Source organism: Dipodomys merriami, unplaced genomic scaffold, assembly GCF_024711535.1.
Source record: "Dipodomys merriami isolate MVZ:Mamm:240054 unplaced genomic scaffold, mDipMer1.0.p SCAF_198, whole genome shotgun sequence".
In the NCBI taxonomy this organism is placed as follows: domain Eukaryota; kingdom Metazoa; phylum Chordata; class Mammalia; order Rodentia; family Heteromyidae; genus Dipodomys; species Dipodomys merriami.
In genome coordinates, this window is record NW_027203359.1 from 1,025,461 (window position 1) to 1,048,612 (window position 23,152).

Below are 23,152 nucleotides of genomic sequence, written 5' to 3' on the forward strand. Positions count from 1 at the left end.
GAAATGTCATCCTCTCTGAGCCTGTCAGACTGCAGGAAGCTATCTTGGTAATTCCGTGGCGTCTGCACAGAGAGGTCTAGATGAATGTGCCTGGGTGCAGGTGCGTGGGGAGGAGGGCTAGGGGAGCATGCAGCGTCCTTAGAGCTCTTTCTCCCCTGCCGGCTTAGGTGTCAAATGCATTAATCTTTTGCAGGAGGGTGGGCGGGGTGAGGGAAAGAGGCCCTAGTTCTTTTCAAGGGATTATTTCCTATTTTTAAAAAGCATCGCTTTCCTCTCCATTCTTGTTTTGCAGAGATATTTTTAGTCAACTCATAGGAGAGAATTACAGAGAGATCTAGCTAAAGCCCCTAAAATGACTAAGACATCTTGGAAAAGGTTATGAGTTTTCTTAGACATTACTAGATCCTTCCATTTAAAGTGAGAAAGGCTGTTTTACAGTGGCCTACCTTTTATACTTGAATGGCAGTATCTGCCGTGGATCAGTCCACCAAGAAGGAAACCTGTAACATGACTGTGTGTTCCCGTAGCCGGCTTCTGCATCAAATTACAGGATTTAAAGGCTGATGAATTCATTTTTCTCAAGTGACATTTGGTTTTTCCACCTTCCTCTCTATTGAGGTTGAAGTTTTTACTTTCCATACACAAATGCCTCTGGTGATAATTCTCTGGGTTTGGCATGAACACACTGTACCTTTCTTCTGCTAGATCTTCTTCCTTCTGCCTCCCCTTGGCATCATTTGCACCTTCCTCGTATCTCCGAGCTGGCTGACAGTCCTGGAAGCTGGGTCTCCTTTGGATCATTCGAAGAAGTAGATTCTTCTTTTGGAAGCCAGGAAGAATCTAAAGCTGGGCGTGTTCTGAGAACACCTAGAAAAACTCATTAGCTAGACTTAGTGAAACCTTTATCACATATTCTGCTTTGTGTCGATTGTGGGGCTTGAACTCAGGGTCTGGGTGCTATCCCTGAGCTCTTTTGCTCAAGGCTAGCATCCTACCATTTTGAGTCACAGCTCCACGTTGGGTTTTCAGGTAGTTAATAGGGGATAAAAGTCTCACAGGTTTTCCTACCTGGGCTGGCTTCAAACTGTGGTCCTTGAATCTGAGCCTCCTAAGTAGCTAGCATTACAAGTGTGAGCTACTAGTGCACAGCCCACAGATTCTATAAGAAGACATGGACATTTCAAGCTAGTAAATTAGAACAAAACAAAACAGAAAACCCAAACTCTTGCCTCCCTGATTTCATGTGTGTTTGTGGGAAGCCCATAAGGATATAGCTGGTGAATAAGAATGTTCTCTGAGCTTAGGCAGAAGACAAGATGCCAGTGAAAAAGTATAGTACCCTGTGGATTAATGTAGTGCAGGGAGGTATTGAGGGGAGGGGAAGAAAGCAGAGGGGGGAGGAAGTAGCTACCTGCCTGGGTATATTCACCAGGTTTCTTAGAAGATTGACATTTGAATCTGATCTTTGAATGAGTGGTGAGATTTACTGTCTGGTGGAGACCATAGGGGAAGTGGATGGCGGTTGTTGTGGTTGACGCTGACACACTTGATGTGTTTTGTGAGACATAGCATTGTCCCTTACTTTGGATCCAACTACCTAGTTTCCAGTCCTCCACGTTCTATTTACTTGTAGCATGACATCGGCAAGCTCCTGTACTCTGTTTCTGAAGCTGTACCTACTTTATAGGTGGATTTAGAGATTACTGTGTGCTTGAACAGAGTCTCAAGCTCTAGTAGCACTACACAAGGGTTTGAGAGGAATCAGCAAAATGCTACAGAGGAGAGGGATTGTCAGTGCCCAAAGAGAGAAGGCAAGGGTTAGCAGCTGAGAAGTAAAATACTAACACTGGCAACATAGTTTTTGATCTTCTCAAATATCCACATGGAAAAGAGAGAGTAACTGGATGGAAAAACCTAAAGCCCATGAACAATGCATTACAGTAAAACTGAGTGACAAGGTATTCTCATGAGGGACAGAGTTGCAATAGCATCACGGCTGTACTTCATTTACATTTGGCCAAGGGAAAGCAGAAAGAAGCAATAGGATGTGTGATGCATCTGACAGCAGACCCTGAAGTAGGACCAAGTATAACTATACAGTCATCTCCACAGTTCAGGTTTAGAACATTTCTGTCATTCTAGAAAATTTCTTGTGCCTACTTCTAATCAATCTCCAGCCCCCCGATAGCCTCTGGAAACTGCTTCTGTGCTGGCCTTTTGATTTTCCTGTGTTAGAAATTTCACAAGCTGGGTGCTAGTGGATCATACCTGTAATCCTAGCTACTCAGGAGACTGTGATCTGAGGATCACAGTTCAAACCCAGCCCAGGAAGGAAAACCTGTGAAACTCTTATCTCCAATTAACCACCAAAATAGCTGGAAGTGGAGCTGTGGTTCAAGTGGTAGAACACTAGCCTTGAGTACAATGCTCAGGTCCCGACTTCTAGCCCCTGCCCCCCTCCCAAAAGTCATCACAGAATATGTAGTTCAGTATGGCTTACTTCTTCTACTTAACATAATGGTTGTCCATAACATAGCACTAATCACTCAGTAATGCATTTGACTGCTGAGAGGTTATTCCATTGTATGGAGACATTACATTTTATATATCCCTTCATCAATTGATGGATGTTTGGATTGTGGCCACTTAGGGGCTACCAGAGAAAATGCTGCTATGGAAATTTCCATGCTAGTATTTCTGTACAGTTTCTCATTCCCTGGGACAGATTCATTGAAGTGGTTGTCCATTTTACATATCAACCAGCAGTATATTTGAGGGCTCCAGCTTCTTCATTATGAACACTTGGTATTGGATTTTTGAGTTAGAGCCATGCTAAAGTTTGTAATGGTGGACTGTGTGATCTTAATGTATATTTTCCTGATGGTTAATGTCAGCAGTTTTTCATGTGCTTACTGGCTATCATTTTATCTCCTGTGGTAAAATATCTATTCAATTTTTGCTCCGTTTTCAATTAAGTAGTTTTTTTTCTTATTAAATGTTAAGAATTCTTTACCTATTCTGGATATATATTCACAAATGTGTTTTGGAATATTTTTTCTGCCAGTCTGTTGCTTATATTTTTGTCTTAATGTCATTTAAAGAGGAAAAGACATTAATTTTGAAGTTGGGTGTATCAGTTTTTCCTTTTATAGATCATCCTTTTCATATATCTGAGGACATTAATGATGTCAGTATTAATATTGTTACTAATCTCTCTTGTGTAACATGAAATAAAGCAATTGAATAATAGAGAATGTTTTTATCCAATCATCCCTGGATTCTTGGTATGGAAGAAAGGAAAATAAATTGAGTATAGAAAAATAACTCTAGGAAAAACTGTAGTACTGATTTTGTTATTAAATTAGAAGTATCAACAGTAAGTTATGAGGTATTTATGTGTGCATATGACAGAGAAGGAAAGGGGGGAGAGGGAGCGAGAGAGGAAGGAACAGAGGGAGGGAGGGAGAAAAGGAGGGAAGGAGGACTGGCAGTCGCCATGACTGGTTCCCCAGCAAGTCATGTCCCCAGCTCCTAGACTGTAATCTTGAAGCATCATATTGCCTGCCTGGAATAGGAATGAGAACAATGAACCGGCAACATCTTTACATACATCCAGAGAGCAGGAAACTAACGCAGAGACTCAGGCCAAATATGGAACAACTTGAATTTCAAGAAGGAAAAAAATTATACAGACTGATCAAATATGTTTAAATAAATGAGTTATAATTCAACGTCTTCCAAACCAAAACTGAATAATAATTGAACATTTTGCTGTATGTACTGAGCCACTGAAGAACCAAATTGTAGATGCAGGGAAACAGCTGTTTGTAACATTATTTGAGGCAACAAGGAAAGTGCAGGGCGATCCCTGCCATTATGTAGCCCGCAGTGGCCAGGAGCGTCGAGCATCAGGGGCTGCTGAATCTCAGACAGGAGCACACCACTGCCACGTGTGCCAAGAGATGGAGTGGCATTGATAAGACTCAGGACAGCTATAGCTGCCAGACTGCAGGGAAATAGCGAACAGAGGAGAGAACTTTGTCATGAACGTGCGGCTTCCTAGCTACGGGAAACTCCACAGGTCACACAGTTCAGATTCTTTAGCAGCTCAATGGGAAAGAAATGAAAGAGGCCAAGGGAGGGGGAAGAGTGGGATCCGAAAAGTAAGATGGAAAGGATCCTCAAGTGAAAAACTGACTTAACCTGTAGTGTAGAGATACCGACTTGAGTGGCTAACCTATAATGAAATGTAACAAAGCAATGTCTGGGTAATTAGCACTTTAGATATAGGGAACCTGTAAATTAGATGCAGTGATCTGTCTGTCTTCCAATCTATCTATCCATCCATACATTCATCCATACATTCATCTACCCATCCATCCATCCATCTAGGCTTGGGTGGTGGCAATTGAAAGGATTGTCTTATCACAATGCCCTAGATGATATGTTTGTTTTACATGGATTTAGGGGACAATAAAAGATAGAACACAACAATGCCTAGAGAAGGAGGGGAAGGAAGCCAGAATTTAAACTCTGGCTCAACTGGAAGCTGTGAAACTGGCCTCTGCTTCCCCTCCAGGACTTCCTTTTCCTCTCTGATAGTGGAGGGTAGTACCTTCCTGCCTGCCTCAGTGGGTAGGAAGTTGTCCAAAGAATGAGCAGGGCCTAGAAATCAGTTATAGCACCTCCGTTTGGCTGAAGAAGCAGTGGGCCAACAGTTCCTGAGCAGTGACCCCTCCCTGTGTCCTTACAGAAGCCTGGGAACAGCGCAGGACCCCGTGCATGGGGACCAGACTGCCTGGAGGAGCCAACGTCTTATGGACGGTCTGTGGATTAGAGAGACTGCATGAAGAACAGCTGTTCTGGATGGCATAGAGTAGCCTTGAAAATAGCTTGTTCTACCAAATGAAACTCTCTCTCAGATCATACTTGCCTGCTTTGAACTTTAAGCAAGCCTTTTTCCTATAGGTTCCACACAGGGAAACCTGCACTTCCTGTCTGGAGGGGCAAGTATGACATCTGTCTAGGCAAAGCCAAATGGATGAGAGAACTTTCTTTAGGTGCTTGTGCAGATGACACATGCACAAGCCCACTTCTCCACTATTGTCATCATGCTAACGCCAAGCCTCTCCATCTCATCTCATCTTCCTGGTGGGTGGTGCTTCTGCCGTGAAGTTGAGATCACTCAATAGAAATTCTCCTCTCTTCCTTGGCCAGACGGCTACAGGCTGACCTGTTGCTGACCTCGTGTGCCCAGGCAGCCAGTGTGGCCTGTGCTGTCTTGACCATCCTAGCTGTTCTCCTGCCTCCGGGATGCATTTTGGTTGTAGGAGTTTGGTTGTGAGCTCACAAACTACCTGACACCTGCCATAAGGGAAGCATCTTCCACACTTTTTGGCACTGGAGCCAGATTGGGACTGGGTTCAAATCCCAGCACATCTGTTTGTAGATTGGACTAGTATGGGCAGTGAGTGGTCTTTTTGAAATATCTTCTCATAAATGAAACTACAAATGAGAAGAAAAACATGACAATAGGATAGGGTAGACACCAGTTTTTTTTTGGTTGTGGGACTTGAACTCTGGGCCTGGGCACTGCACCTCAGCTCTTCAGCTCAAGGCTCTACCACTTGAGCCATAGCACCACTTCTGGTTTTCTGAGTGGTTTATTGGAGGTTAAGAGTCTCACGGACTTTCCTGCCCGGGCTTGCTTTGAACCTCTGTCCTCAGATCTCAGCCTCCTAAGTAGCTAGGATTACAGGCGTGAGCCACTGGCTCCTGGCTAGACACCAGTTTTGATGTTGCTCTATTTGCTATTAAACTAAAAGTTCTCAAGCCTAAAAGTGTTGCTTTCGGCTTTTGCCCAATAAGTGTTTATAAGTGCCATGAAGAGCCAGATGGTGGGTGGAGGTGGCAAATGTTTGGGGAGTGTAAGGATGATGTTTTGAGCAGCAGGTCAGGAGCAGGTGTGAGAAGGAGGCCCAAGTCCTGGGCCAGGAGAAGGCAAGGTAAATGGATTGGTCAATTCTGGCCATTCTCAGTGTTGGCCGAGCATCTGGTACTCACTCCCTTTGCCGTTTCCAGATGTCTCATGTCCCAGGCTCTGTTCTTGTCCTTCCTCTTCTCATAAACACGCCCAACCTTTGCCCCTTTTTTCTTCCCCATCCCCAAACTATCAGCCTTTCCCAGCCCTAGCAAGTGTCTGGGACAACTCACAAGAATGTGTAAGAGTCCTGTAGGGGGCCATGCTGCCTCAAACCAAGCGGTGCTGCAACCCTGGAGGTGTCTCCTCACCAACCAATCGGCAGGATCCTCTCTTCACGACCTGGTCACCTATTGGCTGCAGATAGCTGGCCCTGTGGGAAGGTTGGGCTGAGTCCCCGAGCCTGCCTACCCTCAAGTTGCCACCACTGCTGGTCCTCCGAGGCCCCTCTTCAAGGGGTGCTACTTAACTGCTTGGTCCGGGAGCCATTAGGACATCTGCCTCCTATATGTTTAAAACTCTTACTTGGTATTTTTTTTCAAATGATTTCCTTAGATTTTTTTTTTTTCTAAAATGGAAGGGAACGATGTACTCTTATCCCTGAACTTAAAACTTTCCACTGAAGCACATGTGTTGAGTTTGGAAGTCCCTGCCTCCCTTTGGCACTCTTTCTGCTTCTCTCCTCTCCACAGTCCAAGGTGCTGGTGGCATGGGATAATCCAAGTAATTTATTTTTATTTTTAACTTTCATGCACCTCTGCTGCTTGGAAGTGAGGAATGTTTGAAGCCCCTTTATGAGGACCTTCCTGCCTTTCTTCACTTTCCTTATCTTTTAACACGAGCACTACGTTATTCATGTAATTGACTGAACCCCATCTTACAGAGAAGGCCGATGGGGACCTAGCCTACCCATGTCCTCTCACTGAGCATGTCTGTCTCTCCCCCCCCCCCGCCCTCTGCCCCTGGCCCCCCAAGGTGCGTTCTTAGCAGGGATGCCCCTGGTGGAAAGGAATGATGCTGGGACTCAGCTCTGTTCTTTTCAGCTTTTATAACAGGCTCCTCAAACCTTGGTGGTTTGCTACCAAGTTCACATTGTCTTTTTGTGTGGCCTGGCCCTTGCTGATTAATTCAGAACGGTCTCCGATGGTATCTGTGCTGACTGAGATGGCACACGGAGAACTCACTTGTGAAATACCTTGCCATGGTCTGTGCCACGCCCTGTGGCCTTTGGTGGAGACTCTGCGCCCCGGTCTCTTAGAGATGTCATCTTCTCCTCCCAGGGGAGTGGCCACACAGTCCCAGGAGAGAGCTTTCAGAAAATAGCAAAATAAAGAGGTGAGTCAGCACGGGGAATGCCATTTTAAAGAAAAAGTTAAATAATTCTAAAGCAGACATATATGTGCTATAAATTGCTTGAAAGTAGACTCCAGAATTGTAAAAGGCTTTGAGGAAAGGCAGAATTTTGAAGCTGCTAGAGTAATAAGCAAGTACTTAAGTACTTCCTCCATGTTTCCACCCGCTTAGTTCTCACAGTGAATCAGTGAGGCAGGCTCCTTGTTATTTCCATTTATATAAGGAAACTGAGGCACGGGTCCTTGCCCATGATAACAGTTTGTAAATGAGGAAGCTTAGATTTGAGTGGAGTGCATGCGGTCTGACTGCAGTCCTTAACCGCGCTGTGTTTCAAGAGTCACAGTTTACATTTACAGGTGTATGGGTGCCCCCAAGGTCAGTCCTTCTATGATAGCCATCCTCTAGTTAGCTTGTTAAAAATGCCATTATGCAAAGGAATCCAAGACTGCGTTAGATACTGTTGGGCTTTTGGGGTTACAGAACATCTTTCAGATAGAAGTTCATGAGGGAAAGTGCTTGGTGATTGGCTTCCTATTGTACTTTCTGTGCTAACTCTTTTTTTTTTTTTGGTGCACAGCAGTCCTTCTTCTGTCTCTGTGTCGGGGCGGGAGGACAGACATGAGGAGCTGGGATAAGTCTTTCTATAGTATGCCTCAGAGACTAAGAGTTTGGGGACAAGGAGAATGGGGGAGAAGGGTGAGTTGGTCTTTCAGCCCTTTCTGTTTCTCTAGCTGCTCTCCCAACTTCTGGACATAGGCCTTATTCATACCACGTGGGAAGGACTTGCTCATGCATTCCTGTCCTGACCCATTAAATATGAGCTGCTAGAAGCTTCTCTCTGAGCCTTTTGACCATGTCCCTAGTGGCTCCTGTGCGGCTACCTGATACCTAGTGCCAACTAAGTGTGCCACATGCTCTCTGGCTGGCTGACCCAATGTATAACCTAACTTTGCTTTGTCACGAGGAAGCCTCTGTTGGTAAAGTAGTCCAAAAAATGCTGCTAAGCCTACTACAAGTCTCATTAGGTTTGAAATGAGACCTCGCCAGCTTTGCCCGCTTGCTCACATCCCAGCATGGAGGGTGGTCACACCCTCCGTCACTAGATCTATGCTGCAGCTGGCTCCCACCGTTGACCAGAGAGTCCTTTGCTAACAAGGCCAAGGTTGTGGGTTTGATCCCTGGCCCCTGACTGCCCAGAGCCATCTGTCTTCACAAGTGCCTGTTACTGGATGCCAGGCGGAGAGTGCAGACAGAGGGGAAGCGGAATCCATTTCAGGAAAAGCAGCTTCCTGACAACCTGCCACAAGTGCCCTTCTGGCCTATGAAGGATGTCGCTTTTCATCTTCCACTTTCCAGAGCTGGAAATCTGGCTCCCGTTCCAGAATTCTTCAAAAGAGACAACAACTAAGGGTTACATAAATGGAGGAAAAGCAGTTTTCAAGCTTGAGGACTAATGTGCAGTTGATCTGGAAGATCTGTGTTTTTTTCTAGAGTCATGTTGCTGTAGATATTGAGAGATAGGAAGAATGTGCTTTTGTTATCCTCGAATCATCACAAAAGCACAGAGGAAAGAGATTTCAGAATCCAACCTTAGACGCTCTTTCTTTTGGGGTACCCAGCTGGCTAAGTGTTACTGAATGCCTGGCTAGCCCTGTAGGTGATGAAGACCAGGAAATGGGGATAGTTAGAGGGCCTCCACTGTCAAGAAGGCTGTCAGTGGAAAAGACTCAAATACCAATCAAAATCTGTGCTGTGAGGCTCAAAACACAGCCTTGTTGGAAGCCCCCAGAAATCATGCCTGCCTCGTCCCAAGGGAGCTAGGAAAGTTTCCCAGGGGTAGCTTTGGCCCTGGTCTTGAAAGATACCTGAGTCTACAGATAGAGGAGCACATGGACCCAGATGGACAGATTTTCTAAAATACCTGGAAGGACTTGTTATTTGCTTGTTCGTTGACATTCTTGAACTCCTCCTGTCCACTCTGCTCTGTGAAGCTGTCAGGCCAGACATGCTCCATCTAATACGTGACTTGGTTGTAGGGGGCATCACTACCTGGCCTCCACACCACAGGGAGTACCGCTGAGGGCCCTCTAGGTGCTTTCAGGGGGCTCATGAGCCATCCTTGGTGAGAAAGCAGGGGAGACAAGAAGCAGGTAGGAAGTGGATCCCCTGTGCTGTGCTCTTGGTCATTTGGTTCATGCTGGTCTGACCCATTCACATACTTGCTGAGCCAGGCTCTATTCCAAGAGATTGGATGGAGAAGCGAGCACATTCCAAGCTGGCTTAGAGATGCATCCATCCTGGTAGGGTTTTGAAGCTGTCCAAGGCAGGTATGGTGTCCCTTGTCCATCAGTGTGTACTTGGGACAGGCCTGGCGCCTGTAGGAAATCGAGTTTAATGATTGGTGAAGTGACCCACTGTGAGTGGTTCAGAAGTGCCAGTGGCAAGAAGGAACTTGCAGAAAGTCAATTTCTTTGCTCAGAGAGATCCATTGTGTTGACTTGTTCTGTAATTGATTTCTATTATGAAATTCTCAGCTAGGAGAGAAATTGAGTTTATACTGGCAGGGCCACCTTTTCTTTATTGCATAGGGATTTGCTCTGTAGCACGAAAAGTCCTTTCTTCATGTCACAATTGTGATCTGTGTGACAATAGCAAGTGATATTGAGCTTAAGGGTATTGGAGGCCTGGGTCACACTTGGGAATCAGGAGATCATTTAGAAGGACATGTTGAAGAATTATCTTTCCTACCTTAGTCTCAAGAAATAAAAGGAGAAATAACAGAAGAATGTGTTGAACTTGACATTGAACTGGCCTGTCACAATCTGAAAGAGCCCTCGAGTCTCCTGGTCTCTCCTAGTGTTGGTTTTCCATTGTGTTTAGATGTTAGAGCTCTGACTTCCTTCTTGAATACACTTATCTCTCGGTCTGATGGGAGGGAGGAACAGAAGGAGAAGGGAATGGGGGGGAGAGAGACAGAAAGAGACAGACAGAGAGAGATAGAGAGAGAGAGAGCGAGAGAGCGCTAAGCCAGTTCAGAATGATAGAACAGGACAATTGGATGATGCTTGTAAACTTGAAGAATGGGACTTCAGAGGCTGGCTGTAAAAGGCTGCCTCAGGGCCCCCGGGGAGCACTAGAACAAGGGTAGAGGTTTAGAAGAAGGACAAGAGAAAAGGGAGGAGAGAAGAAAAAGGTGGAAGTAGGTCAAGGGAGAGCAGAATATGTTCCCATGAACAGTTACAAGCTTGCCTGCCAAAAAGCTTGACAGAGAACAGGCCGCGGGAGCAGGGCCTGGGCTCTCCCTGATGGGCTGCTGAGTGGAAACAGCTATGCCTGCCCGTCAGGCTGAACAGGCTGTGGGCACTCAGGGCTGGCAGGCCCTTCCCTTCTTGGTCAGAGCTGAGCTGTGGGAGCTGCCCCGCCCGCAGGGAAAGGCACCTCGCTCAGGAAGCCTGCAGAAGCAAAGTGCAGATGAACCCAGGTTCTGACAGCTCGCCAAGGTGGCTGCGGCTCCAGTGCCCGCAAGAACATTCCTTTGGAGAATAGTTTACCATAATGAATTCTGACATCATTGTGGGGCCTCGGTTCAGGGTGCTGAAATGGATTAGATGACCTCATGTCAGGGGTCTGTGGAACCCCTCAGAACCAGGCGCATCCATTGGCTCATTGCTCTGCATAGTGGAGTGGAAATTTTAAGTAACCGTTCCTTCTAGATATTTAATAAATCTCTGCATTATAAAGAACGAGCCAGTAGTTTAGAGATAGGAAGGCAATCCTGTGGGCATTGATTGTTTTCCTCAAATTAGGTGATTCTTTCACATTTAGAATGTAATTCTTGTAAACATATTTCCCTTTCCCCCTTTCTTTCGTGACTACCCACCCAGCTTGCAGGGTGGATAGCCCTGCTCTCATTTGCATCAGTGGCAGTGATTGGTTGAGTAACATGTGACTTTTTAAATGTTTGAATGGTGTGTGGCTTGTTGAGATTTGTATGCGCTTGCCCTTGAGCTGGTGGGGCCTTTTCTAATTTTCTGTTGCCTCCATACTGGCCTGGTGTTGGGTGGGAATCAGCCTCGCATGAGCCTTTCAGAAGGCCACATTCGTTTTTACAAGCCACAGCCTTCAGCTCTCTGTAGATTCTTTGTTTACAAACAGGATTCTTCCCAGATTAAGTAAGAATCTGGTGATGGATCCTAAATCCTCTCCGGGACTAAGCTGCAAAGAGCGTGAGGAAAGCTTGTCTTTGCTCTAATGGCTTCCTTGGGAATGTTCATCACGTGCTGGACATTCTACTCATAGAGATTCTTCCATGTGTCCACCAGAGGGCCTCGGTCCTGCATGGAAGAAACTTATCTCACGCAGCCTTAGGGAGTTGGGTTTCTTCTGTCAATCATTTTTCTCTTTAGGTAGCAGAAGGCATTATCCTCAGGCGGCAGAGTTCTTCACCTGGTTCAACAGATTTGCTTTACAATTTTAAACCAATACCCAGGAGCATCTCATTCTCTGTTTTCATTGGAACAAATAGAATTTATATATGTGTATACAAATTTGCATATTGTTACAAAATATGCACCTAGGCTCTTGCATTAATATTTTTTCTTTCATCATTCAGTTGCATCTCCTCTTCCTTTTCTTCCTCCTCCTCCTCTTCTTCTTCTTCTTCTTCTTCTGCTGCTGCTGCTGCTGCTCCTGCTCCTCCTCCTCCCCCTCCCCCTCTGCTCCTCCTCTTCCTCCTTCTTCTTCTCCTCAGTCATAGGGCTTGAACTTGAGACCTGGGTGTTGTCCCAGAGCTCTTTTGCTCAAGGCTAGCGTTCTACCCCTTTGAGCCACAGTGCAACTTCCAGTTTTGAGGGTTAATTGGAGATAAGAGTCTCATGGACTTTCCTGCCAGGGGTTGCTTCAAACCGCGATCCTCAGATCTCAGTCTCTGAGTAGCTAGGATTGCAGGCGAGAGCCACCAGCGCCCAGCCAGTTACATTTCCTGTTTAGAGCTTGTGTTTCTTTTACCCAAAAAAGTAATAGAATATGGTGGAAAGCTCCCAGCTTGCTTTCTTACCAGGCTTTGAACTTAAGTCCCTACTGTGTGAGCTCAATTGTGTTGGGTCATTTAAAGCTAGAAAATTCAATGCTTCTGTGACTGTATAAATAGCTTAAACTGCACAAAGGGCATGGAAGACACTGAGTGACCATTTCCTATTAGACTTCCCAAGTTATAATGCTTAGCTTTGATATTGCTTATTCAAGGCTCATTTCTACCCTGGCAAAGCAGACCCTCTACCAGGTTCTCCAGTTTTTCACTGATGTTCCCTGAGGAAACTCTGATCTCACATGGTTCACAGTGGGCACTTTTGTACACAGTGGGCGCTTCATCAGTGATTCTGGCATAAAATTAGCCAGCAGAGCCATTCCTGTCCCTTTTTTAGCTGTAGCTATTTCTTTCCCCTGTGTTACTTAAGAGAACTGAGCTTCAGCCCAGAGCAAATGTACTTTGCTGCCTGTGAGCATGGATCCCATAAAAACAAACCAAGGGGAAAGCAGAGGAGATTGTATGTCCCAGGGCCTGTTACCTAATTCTTATTCACATCTTGGTTAGACTTCTTTAGTGCTGCTTGGAGTCCTGAGCACAGGCTTCTCTTTTTATGCCACCATAAAGCATTTGATCTGCTATCATCTGATAAGTATGGGCAAGAGGAATACATATGGGAATATTTACGTAGCAGTGCCAATAAGCCATTAGCTTAAAGTTCTGGGCCATTGCTGTGAATGAGCATTCTGAGAAGGCATGTAGGTATGAGATGAGAATTAATAGCCCTCCTGAGTGCTTAAGAACCCACGTTTTGATTTAATTCTTTTATGTGATTTAAAATGTCAGCCAGGAAGAGAGCCAAATACCTAGAACATCTGCCACAGCCTGCACAGGCCAGCCGACAGGTTTGTGCCGGCTGACTGTTCTGTGGCTTCTTGGGAAGATGGGATGTGTTCTAGTGAGCATGATATAAACATCGTCGAGTTATGTCATAGGTGGTAGCAGTGCGCAGTGTAAAGCAGAGAGCTGGAGGAGTTTCCATCTGCAGACCCTGGACCCAGCATTCAGAAGACAAGCGGGGCCTGGATAGATGGGCCTGATTGTTGCCAAGAGAATGATCCATCTCTGGATGAAACATGTCACCTGACTTGTCTCCATGGGGGTGTGTGGGGAGTGGGATGAGGTGCTCTGGTCACACGTGGAAAGCCCCAGGACCCAGGCACCACACACTTGGTCTCCAAGGAAGCCTTAGCTTCTTTTCAGTGCAGGGTTGAGGGAGGGCTGGGCTGATGGATTGACAGGGTGGCGGTTTATATTCAGAAAGATGCCGAGTAGTGGCTTGGTAGAGCCCTCACTTTCCATACCTATTTCCTTATCCTGACTGTGACTTTGTAACAAGCCTTACTATAAGTGCCACGGTGTCTCACAATACCCTCTGCCCTTTGCCCTATGCTGCCCTTTCCCCTTCAAATGAAAATATAGATCCCAGTATACTGTGGGAGAGCCAGGGTAAGGTTGGAAATAGACCTCATAAGATAGATTGATTTTTTTTTTTTTTTTTTTTTGGTCTCAGAGCTGATTTACAGATTTTTAGTTCCTTGAGGAAATTTGATAAGAAAGCACAAAACTATATCAATCTGCCAGACGCTGGTGGCTCACGCCTGTAATCCTAGCTACTCAGGAAGCTGAGATCTGAGGATTGCAGTTCAAAGGCAGCCCAGGCAGGAGAGTCCATGAGACTTGTCTCCAATTAACCAGCAAAAAGTCAGAAGTAGAGCTGTGGCTCAAGTGGTTGAGCATCAGCTTTGTGTGAAAAAGCTCAAAGACAGTTCCCAGATCCTGATTTCAGGCCCTAGCATGAAAAGAAGAAAAGTTCATCCCTCTTAGGTGAAATTTTTCAGCTGATCAAAGATGGATAGACATGTGCAGAATAATTGTTTGCTTAAAATCTAGCCAACAGCTTTCATGTAGACAAAATGCACTGAAGTATGTGTATAAAATATTGCGTATTAACACACACCAGATGGAAACCCTATCAAATTCTGTGTGCACACAGGAACTTGACAAGAGGAGTCGGGAGATTTAGAGAGCTTCTCAGAGCAGTAGAAACAAGAACAACCCAAAACCTGCGAATGGTAAGTGTGACTAACCACTAGCTGAGGCCACCAGAGTCTCCAGAGCCAGAGACTCACATGTATTTTTACATTTATATATATTGATGTTTAATAGATATAAATAGTTATTTACTCATTTAAAATGTACATTTCAGTGGGAATTGGGGGGGCAAATTCACAGTTGTTCAGCTATCACTAATATTTAATTTGAGACAGTTTGAATCATTTGTAAAAGAATCCCTAGATTCATTAGTAATCAGTTCCTACTGTTCCCTCCCTCCAGCCCCTGGCACTCATTAATGTACTTCCTGTTTCTATAGCGTTGAGCGGTTTTGATTCTATAGCAATGGAGCTATACAGTATGTGTTCTTTTGTTCTCGCTCCCTTTGCTTAGCATACTATGTTTATGATTCTTCCATGTGGCAGCAGTTTTTTAGTATATCCTTTTAATTGCCAAATAAGGTTTTATTGTAAGATATGCTACATTTTATTCACGTATTTATCATTTGATGAGCATTTGGGTTGCTTACACTCAGGACATTATGAATAATTTTGCTTTGGACATTTACATACAAGTTTTTTGAGTGGATGTATGTGTTCCTTTTTCTTGACTATGTCCCTGGGAGCAGAATTACAGGGCCTTATCATACCTTTATGGTTAACATTTTGAGGAATCGCCGTTTTGTTTTCCAAAGCGGCTGCACCATTTCACTCTCCCAGCAGTAATGAGGGTTCTGGTTCCTCCTTCACCCTAACCATCATTTTCTGTTGTTGTTTGGGGGGAGGGAACAGCCTTCCAAGTCAGTGTGTAGTGCTGTATCTTGTGGTTTGGGCTTGTATTTCCCTAATGGCCAGTAGTGTGGAGCTTCTTGTTTTGTGCTTGTTGGCAGTGCTCTCTTGGGGTAGATACCAGGGTGTAGAAGGAGTCACGTGTTCACTTGTGACTCAGACTAAAACCATGAGAACAAGGAGGCAAGATCCTCAAGCACTCGTGGTTTGCATCATCATACTGATGACAACACTCAAAAAGAGAAACATGATGGTTTATTTTTGTGAACTCCATATGGTTTTATCAGTACACTGGCAATCAAACAGTTGATTAGAAATTAGGCTCTCCTGTTTACTAGAATTTGCTTTCTTTTTAAAATTCTTACATTTTCTTTTTGGAGAGGCTCATCCTTTACCTCTATAGCTTGCCCCATACATTGAAGCCTTTAGGTGTTTGGGTGCAGGCCTGGTGCTTATTAGAAGTGGAGTGAAGGCCACATGTCACAAGCTAGCAACCCTGTATTAGGTTGCAGTTTCTTTTGGCTTTTGTCATACATGGTATTGCCTCCTTTATTCCAACTCTTCAAGCATTGTGGGGGAGTACTCAGCATGGCAAGGCTGAGCCCCACGCCATGAGGAATGAAGCTGGAGCTTCATTTGGGCACTTCCAGGCTTTCAGGATGGTAGAATGTGAGTTGAGCGGGTGGCTAGGATAAGAAGAGCAACTTCATACATGCGCACCATCATATACACTCTCCACGATGACCCTCCACCACCAAGAACTTATTTGTTCTTTGATATTTATGTATTGGTGGAATTTTAATTGCTAGCATTTTAATTTCTAGCCTTATTAAAGACAAAAGAACCTGCAAATATATGGATGAAAATTATTATTGCCAGGGATCTTTTTTTCAAACTTGTTCCCAGCACCCCATAGAGCTTCTCAATTGTCAGATCTTGTCTTTCTCCAAGATCTCAAAGCACAACAAAAATAACTGATTACGTTTTCAAATGTTCCTTTAGTTCCTTTAAAAGCACATTGAAAGGCCCATCTATGAAAGTGGCTTCAATATAGAGCATGCAGTCTTATTGTTGACTTATATTTGTGTGTGTACATATAACTCCCACATTAGTATGAAATTGAATGGGTTTGCCCACTAAGAGATACAAGTGTTCTGAACACACTGTGGGAGTCTACCTGCTGCTTATTTCTAGAGAGTGTCTTCCACTATTATCTAAGGTTTCTCATTTTCAAATCAATGTGTTTTAACCATTCAGCTTGTCTAAAGTAGGATTCTGAAAATTACTGTTTTTCTGAGAAGGCAAAGGAAGATACTTCTAAAGAATGAGTGACAAAGGGCTGAGTATGTGGCTCACTGCCTGCATGTGCAAGGCCCCACATTTAGCCTCAGCACCAGAGAACAAACAAACCAATAATATGTGGTAGCTTAGAACTTCCCCTGGCCCTTTAGCTGTGATCTGGCACATCAGTACAAGGGAGATGTGTCCCATTTTATGTCACACTGAGGCCCCCTGTGGTCTCAGCTGATGGTCTTCAAGTGACCCTAGTTAAACCCTTTCTAATCCCTGAGTGCTTAACCAAAGTTGTACATCAGAATTGGCTGGGGAGCTCTGGTTTTTGTTTCCTTTGTGGTGGCAGGAATGAAACCCAGGACTGCTGCCAGAGAGCTGCATCCTTCTTCTGGGGAGGTTTAAACAAAGAAAGGCACATTCTTGACCTTGACCTCAGAAATTCCAATGGAGTGGGCCGGGGGCAGAGCTGGAAAAGATGATTTCTAAAGTTTCTGCATTTCCTGGGTCAAGAAACACTTCCTGGGCCTTTCGCTGCTGTTTGGGTTTGTACCACATGTCAGAAAGCTTTTCTCCAGCTGACGCCATTCCCATGACAATTTACCATCAGCCTTGATCAATACCTACATGATTCTCTTTAGATTAGCTAATCATTGTGGATTTGTGATACTCTTATGAGATGGTAAAGTTGTCTTGGAAACTCAATTCGATGTGAGACCACAGAATAAGATTTAAAAACGCTTTCACAGCAATCCCACTGCTAGGTACTGACGAATGGAAAACAGGTGTTCACACACTGAATTGAACATGAGTGTTTGTAACGGCCAAAAGCAAGGAGTACCCCAAATGTCTCTGAGCTGAAGAATGTGTAAACCAAGTGTGATTGGGTCCATGAAATGGAATGCCATTCAGCCATAAAGTGGGGTGAGATACAACTCCTACGCTGCACTGAGCAAAGAGGCCAGTCACAAGAAGAGCCATAATTCTGTCCCTGTAGAACGTTCTACATGAGTAAATCCATAAAGGCAGAGGCGCATGGTTGTGCTCAGGTCCTGGGAAGAAGGGAAAATGAGAAGTGGTTGCTTAAAGGGTGTAGGGTTTCCTTTTGGGGTGATGAAAATGTTCTGGAACTGGATAGTGGCAGTGGTTGCGCAATATTGTGAGTGAACTAAATGCCATTCGACTGTACACTTTAAGGTGGTCTCATAGTGGACACATGGAAAATAATAATTATTATTATTATTATAGAAAAAGGAGAAGAAAAGTAATTTATACTGTTACCATCCCAATGTAGCAATATATCCAGAAAATGAAGATGTTCCTTGTTCTTCTCCCCCTTCTTTAGCATTTATTTCTCTACTGTACCGAGTGAAGGGTACTCCTGGCAGCTGAGATTTCCAGCAGAAGTCATTAGCTTATATGGCTTCAGTGAGATCAGAATGAAACTATAATGAAAGGTTTAAGAAAACAGCTCAGGAACTGTTTAGGTTCTGAAAATTGTGTTCTTATGAGATCTTTACCGATGGCTCAGCTGGGGATGATCAGAGTGCATTTAATTTCACATTTTTATAGACATTGAAAGGCAGCTGGTCCTACATGGAAACATTTGCCTTTACTCAGTGGTTATCAGAAGCCACCAAGCTAGTGATTTGCTTGCATTTACGTTTCCTTGGGGAGCCTTAAGAGATTTTTACACGGATGAAAGCTTAGCAAGCTTCTCTTCTGGAACATATATATTCAGAAGGGCTCAGTCTCAGGGAAGATCAACATCCTTTGTATCTTCAGAGAATTCAAGTCTCTTGCAGAAAACTCACAGGTTGAAGATCTGTTGTACCAGCTCTGGCTGGTCAAGAATGGCCCGGACCAGGCTGAGTTGCAGGACTTCTGTTTTCCTAGGGATTTGTTTCAGGCTCTTCTTTGTCCCTAGAAATTATGAACGGAACAGTATATATTCTCTCACTCTCTCCTTTGCAGTGGTGATGCAGAGGGCTTGGGAAAGCTCATTAATTAACCAGTAGTAACTTAGGAGGGAAAGACCTTGTTTTGTCCACAGGTCTTCACGGCCCTCTGGGAAGAAGCCACAGCCCCCTACTTTGTCTTCTCTGAGAATAGCCAGTCAAGAGCCATGTAGGAACCACCCTTGGTGCTGCTTGGGGGTGGGGCTTTCCAAAGTCCTGCGGTGGGCATCATGGCCAGTGAGAAGGTGTTTTTCAGGGATGGCACCAACTTAGTCAGTTCTGGGTCTTTGCCAGGCTTAGGCTTTTGTGGGCATCTGTTACAAGGTGGTGAAAATACCAGCAGCTCGCCTGCTCTCTCTTTCCTTCCTTCCTTCCTTCCTTCCTTCTTTCCTTCCCTCCCTCCCTCCCTCCCTTCTTTCTTTCCTTTTCTTTTCTTTCTTTTCCTTCCTTCCTTCCTTCCTTCCTTCCTTCCTTCCTTCCTTCCTTCCTTTCTTTCTTTCTTTCTTTCTTTCTTTCTTTCTTTCTTTCTTTCTTTCTTTCTTTCTTTCTTTCTTTCTCTCTCTTTTTTTTTTGTCAGTCAAGGGGCTTGAACTCTGGGCCTGGTGCTGTCCCTGAGCTCTTCAGCTCAAGGCTAGTATTCTACCACTTGAGCCACAGCGCCACTTCCAGTTTAATGGTGGTTCATTGGAGATAGGAGTCTCACAGACTTTCCTGCCCGGGCTGGCTTTGAACTGTGATCCTCAGCTCTCAGCCGCCTGAGTAGCTAGGATTACAGGCATGAGCCACCAGCACCTGGCTGGCCCGTTATTTCTAAGAGCTGTGGGGAAAGGAAGGGCCGAGCCACAAATCCAGTTGTCTCAGGTATGAGTCATGCGCAGTGCTCCCGTGTAGCAGAGACAAGGCAACGTGGAAGTGGTTGAGACTCATTTAAAAAATGGCTCTTTATGGGGGGGGGGACGAGGGGAAGACGGGGTGGGATGGGAAGGGGAAACAAAGGAGGAGGCTACAATGCTTGATAAGAAATATACTCATTATCTTGCCCATGTAATTATAACCCCTCTGTACAGTATTTTCACAATAAAAAATTTTTAAAAATGGCTCTTTAAGTGTTCAAATATCTTGGCATACTGTATTTTCTTTGAACTCTGGCATACTTTTCATCATGGAAGTAAACATTTTTAATTGTGAGTCTTGGAGTTGCGCCTCATACAAGTAACAGCATAACTATCTAGCAAGTGAATTCTATAAATCAGATTCCCACGACACCTTTCCTCCTGTGTGTTTCAGACAATAGCCAGGCAGTTGGCAGAGATCTTGTTGCGAGGTATGTGTGAGCAGAGCTACTGGAACCCCCTGGAAGACCCCCCCTGCCAGTCACCCCTGGACGACCCACTCCGGAAAGGAGCAAACACCAAAACCTACACGCTGCCTCGAAGAGCCCGAGTCTACTCAGGAGAGAAGTATGCACGTTCTTATTCTCAGAGGGCTGAGGGTGGGAAGGAAAGAAGGAAAACGCCAGGGTGAGTGGAGATTCTGGGGCAGCTTTTTCCCCTGAAAGAACATCAGATGGACAGGTGCCCCCCATACTACGTCATCGCCCTTACCTCCAGCTAGTGTCTGTCCTGTGGGTGCTGCGGGTTGAAGCTGCTCCCCTCTCAGTGCTCTGCCCCCAGCTCGGTGATCACCACTGGGCTTTGGGATTCTTACAGCATTTCTGGGAACCTCGGCATTGCACAGCAGTGAGAGAGCTATTGTGGGCCAAAGCTAACATTTTTCTTTTCTTTAGAAATTCTTGTTGTGTTTTTTTTGAATCATTGCAATCTGAACTAAATATAAGGACAATTAAATAATTTTCCAGCTATTGAAAGCTGGTTCTCTTTAGAACTCCATTTTGTGAGTTTCACATTTGGGACTTGATCACCTGAGAGGAGAATGGCCAGGGGAGCCACTGTCTTCTCAGGGACAGGGGACAGAGGAGGGAGAGACCTCCTAGGGACCTTTAAGTGCCCTGCAGGGACACAGCTGGGTGGTCCTTCCACCTCTCTACTTGTGAATGAATATGGAAAACCTCTGGTATTCTCTGATTGGAAGGAGGCTGAGGCTGCAGGAAGGGAGGTGAGGGGGCGGGGGAGGGGGGGGGGATGGGGGGTTGACTCATTTCTGCCTGGGACTGACTTCCAAGGGCTCAGCATTTCTCAAGGCCTCTGTGGCTTCATCCTCTTAACGCTGACCTGTGGCATTTCTCTCCCCTTGTAACCTTCTTGATCAGCTTGTGCTTCTGGATGGATTCAGATAAGGAAGCAGATTCCTAGCTTTCCCCTGGGCTCATTTTAATTTCATTCCCATCTCCCTTTTCCCCAGCCTTGCTCAACCAGGAGTTCACTTGGTTGACAGCCTGTGCTTACTCCTCAGTCTTTATCGAAGTCATAAAACATCTGTTCCAGCACTTCCCAAACCCTCACTGGAAAAGTGCTGATCCCACATGATGAGCTTGTTAGAAGCCCATTTGAGATTCAGATTCGAAGTGATGTTTATGTCTTGCAAACAGACCCTAGATTTATTTCCTGCTTGAGATGCCAGATATGTGAAGGAATCTGGTCTACATCTTCCCGACAAAGTGTGAGTTCTGTCCTAACATGGCCTGACCCCAGAGGCAGACATGCTCACCGGGCTGGCTCCCTCTGTGCCAGCCGGACCTCGGCTCTCGTATGACATCCCTGACCTCATTTGCTTTCTACCCATGAGAGGAGAATTCCAGAGCAAAACACAGATCCAGCAAAACACAACCTCTAAGACAACATTCCTATACCAGGACTCGTTTCTATGTGTGCAGAGATGCTGTTGCAGGGTTTATATGAGCAGAGCTACTAGAACCCCCTGTAGTTGTGAACCTATCACAATAATCAACCCTATGACATTTTTATTACTCTCAAAACATTCCCATGCTTCTTAGCTGTCACCTTCACCCTCCTTTGCCAGCCCCATGAAATTCCATGAATCCTAGGATCAGCTTGGCCTATGCTAGAAAAAACGGAATGTTAATAAGAACTGCCTTGAATTTGTACAGTAGTACTATCATCTTATCAGTATTGTATCTTCTTATTCACAAATATGAAATGTCTTTTCATTTACTTACATTTTCTTTAATTTTTTTCAACAATGGTTCATATACTTCTCAGAACATAAGGATTGTGCTTGTTTTGTTAAAGTTATTCTTAAGTTTTTGTGTATGTGTGCAGGTTTCTGTTTGTTCATTTGTTGTGGTGTCTGGAATGGAACTCAGGGCCTTATGTATGCTGGACAAATGCTCTATCACTGAGCTACATTCCAAACCATGCAGTACTTTGTGATGCTATAGCAAATGGAATTGTTTTCATTTCATTTTTAAATTGTTCATTCCAAGTATATGGAAGAACAGTTGGTTTTGAATACTGATGTATACTGAATATTGATGTATACTGAAACCTTGCTAAATTGGTTAGTTCTTACACTATTTTGATTTCTTAGTATTTTCTATTTTAGATAATTGTCATCTGTAGACAGATGACATTAATAAAAAGCTGGTGCTTTTCATTTCATTTTCCTCCCTAGTGACCTGGCTAGAACTCTGGCACAATAACAGAACATCATTTGTTATAATGCTGTCCTTAGAAGGAGGAAAGCATCCTGTCTCTCACTGTTAATTATGATCTTTGTTATGTACTTTTGTAAATGTTGTTTATTAGGTTGGGCATGGTCCCTCCTGGTCCTACTTTGTTGAGTATTTTTAAAAATAAGGAATAGATGTTGAAATTTATCATATTCCTTCTGCACCTATTAAGCTGATCTTGTAGTTTTTGTTCTTTATTCTACTGATGTGGTACATTGCATTGATTTTCAAGTGTTGAGCTAGCCTTGAATTCCTGGGTTGACTCTCACTAGGTTATGGTGCAAAATCCTTTTTTCTTTTTGTCGGTTGTGGGGCTTGAACTCTGGGCCTAGGCGCTGTCCCTCAGCTCTTCAGCTCAAGGAGAGTGCTCTACCACTTGAGCTACAGCGCCACTTCCGGTTTTCTGGTGGTTTATTGGAGATAGGAGTCTCACAGTCTCTCCTGCCCTGGCTGACTTTGAACCTCGATCCTCAGATCTCAGCCTCCTGAGTAGCTAGGATTACAGGCGTGAGCCACCAGCGCCCAGCTACAAAATCCTTTTTATTTATTTTGGGGCTCTATCTAGCTGTGTTCTATGGAAGAGTTTTATATCTATATCCCTAAGAGATACTGTTCTGTAATATCTTTGTCTAGTGTTAGTATCTGAGTTAGTCTGGACTCATAAAACAACCTAAGGAGTATTCATTCCCCTTCTATTTTTAAAAAGAGGAGGAAGCCATCATTCTAGGCTTTTCTTTATGAGAAGTTTTTGAACACAAATCCAATCTTTTGATCTAGGTCCCTTGAATCGATTTTGGTGATCTGTATCTACCACACATTTTCCTGTTTCATCAGTGAGCTGATTTGTTGGCCTACAGCTTCGCAAGTATTCTATTGTTGTTGTTATTGTTTTTCCTGCAGTATTGGTTGTCATGTCCCTTCTTACATTTTTCACTGAGTGATTTGAGTCTTTTTTCTCTTTGGGAGAGAGGATCAGTTTAACTAAAAGTGTCT

At 44.5% G+C, this 23,152-nt stretch overlaps 1 protein-coding gene across 4 annotated transcripts in view; it reads left to right on the forward strand.

The window, feature by feature from the left end:
- The window catches only part of Ttc7b (tetratricopeptide repeat domain 7B), a 211,873-nt gene that overhangs the window by 75,070 nt on the left and 113,651 nt on the right, over positions 1–23,152 (forward strand). For all 4 annotated transcript variants that reach the window (XM_070028563.1, XM_070028564.1, XM_070028565.1 and 1 more), the window contains 2 exons: positions 14,416–14,494; positions 19,798–19,970. In XM_070028563.1, the coding sequence (XP_069884664.1) occupies positions 14,416–14,494; positions 19,798–19,970 (252 nt within the window). The remainder of the gene's footprint in view (positions 1–14,415; positions 14,495–19,797; positions 19,971–23,152) is intronic.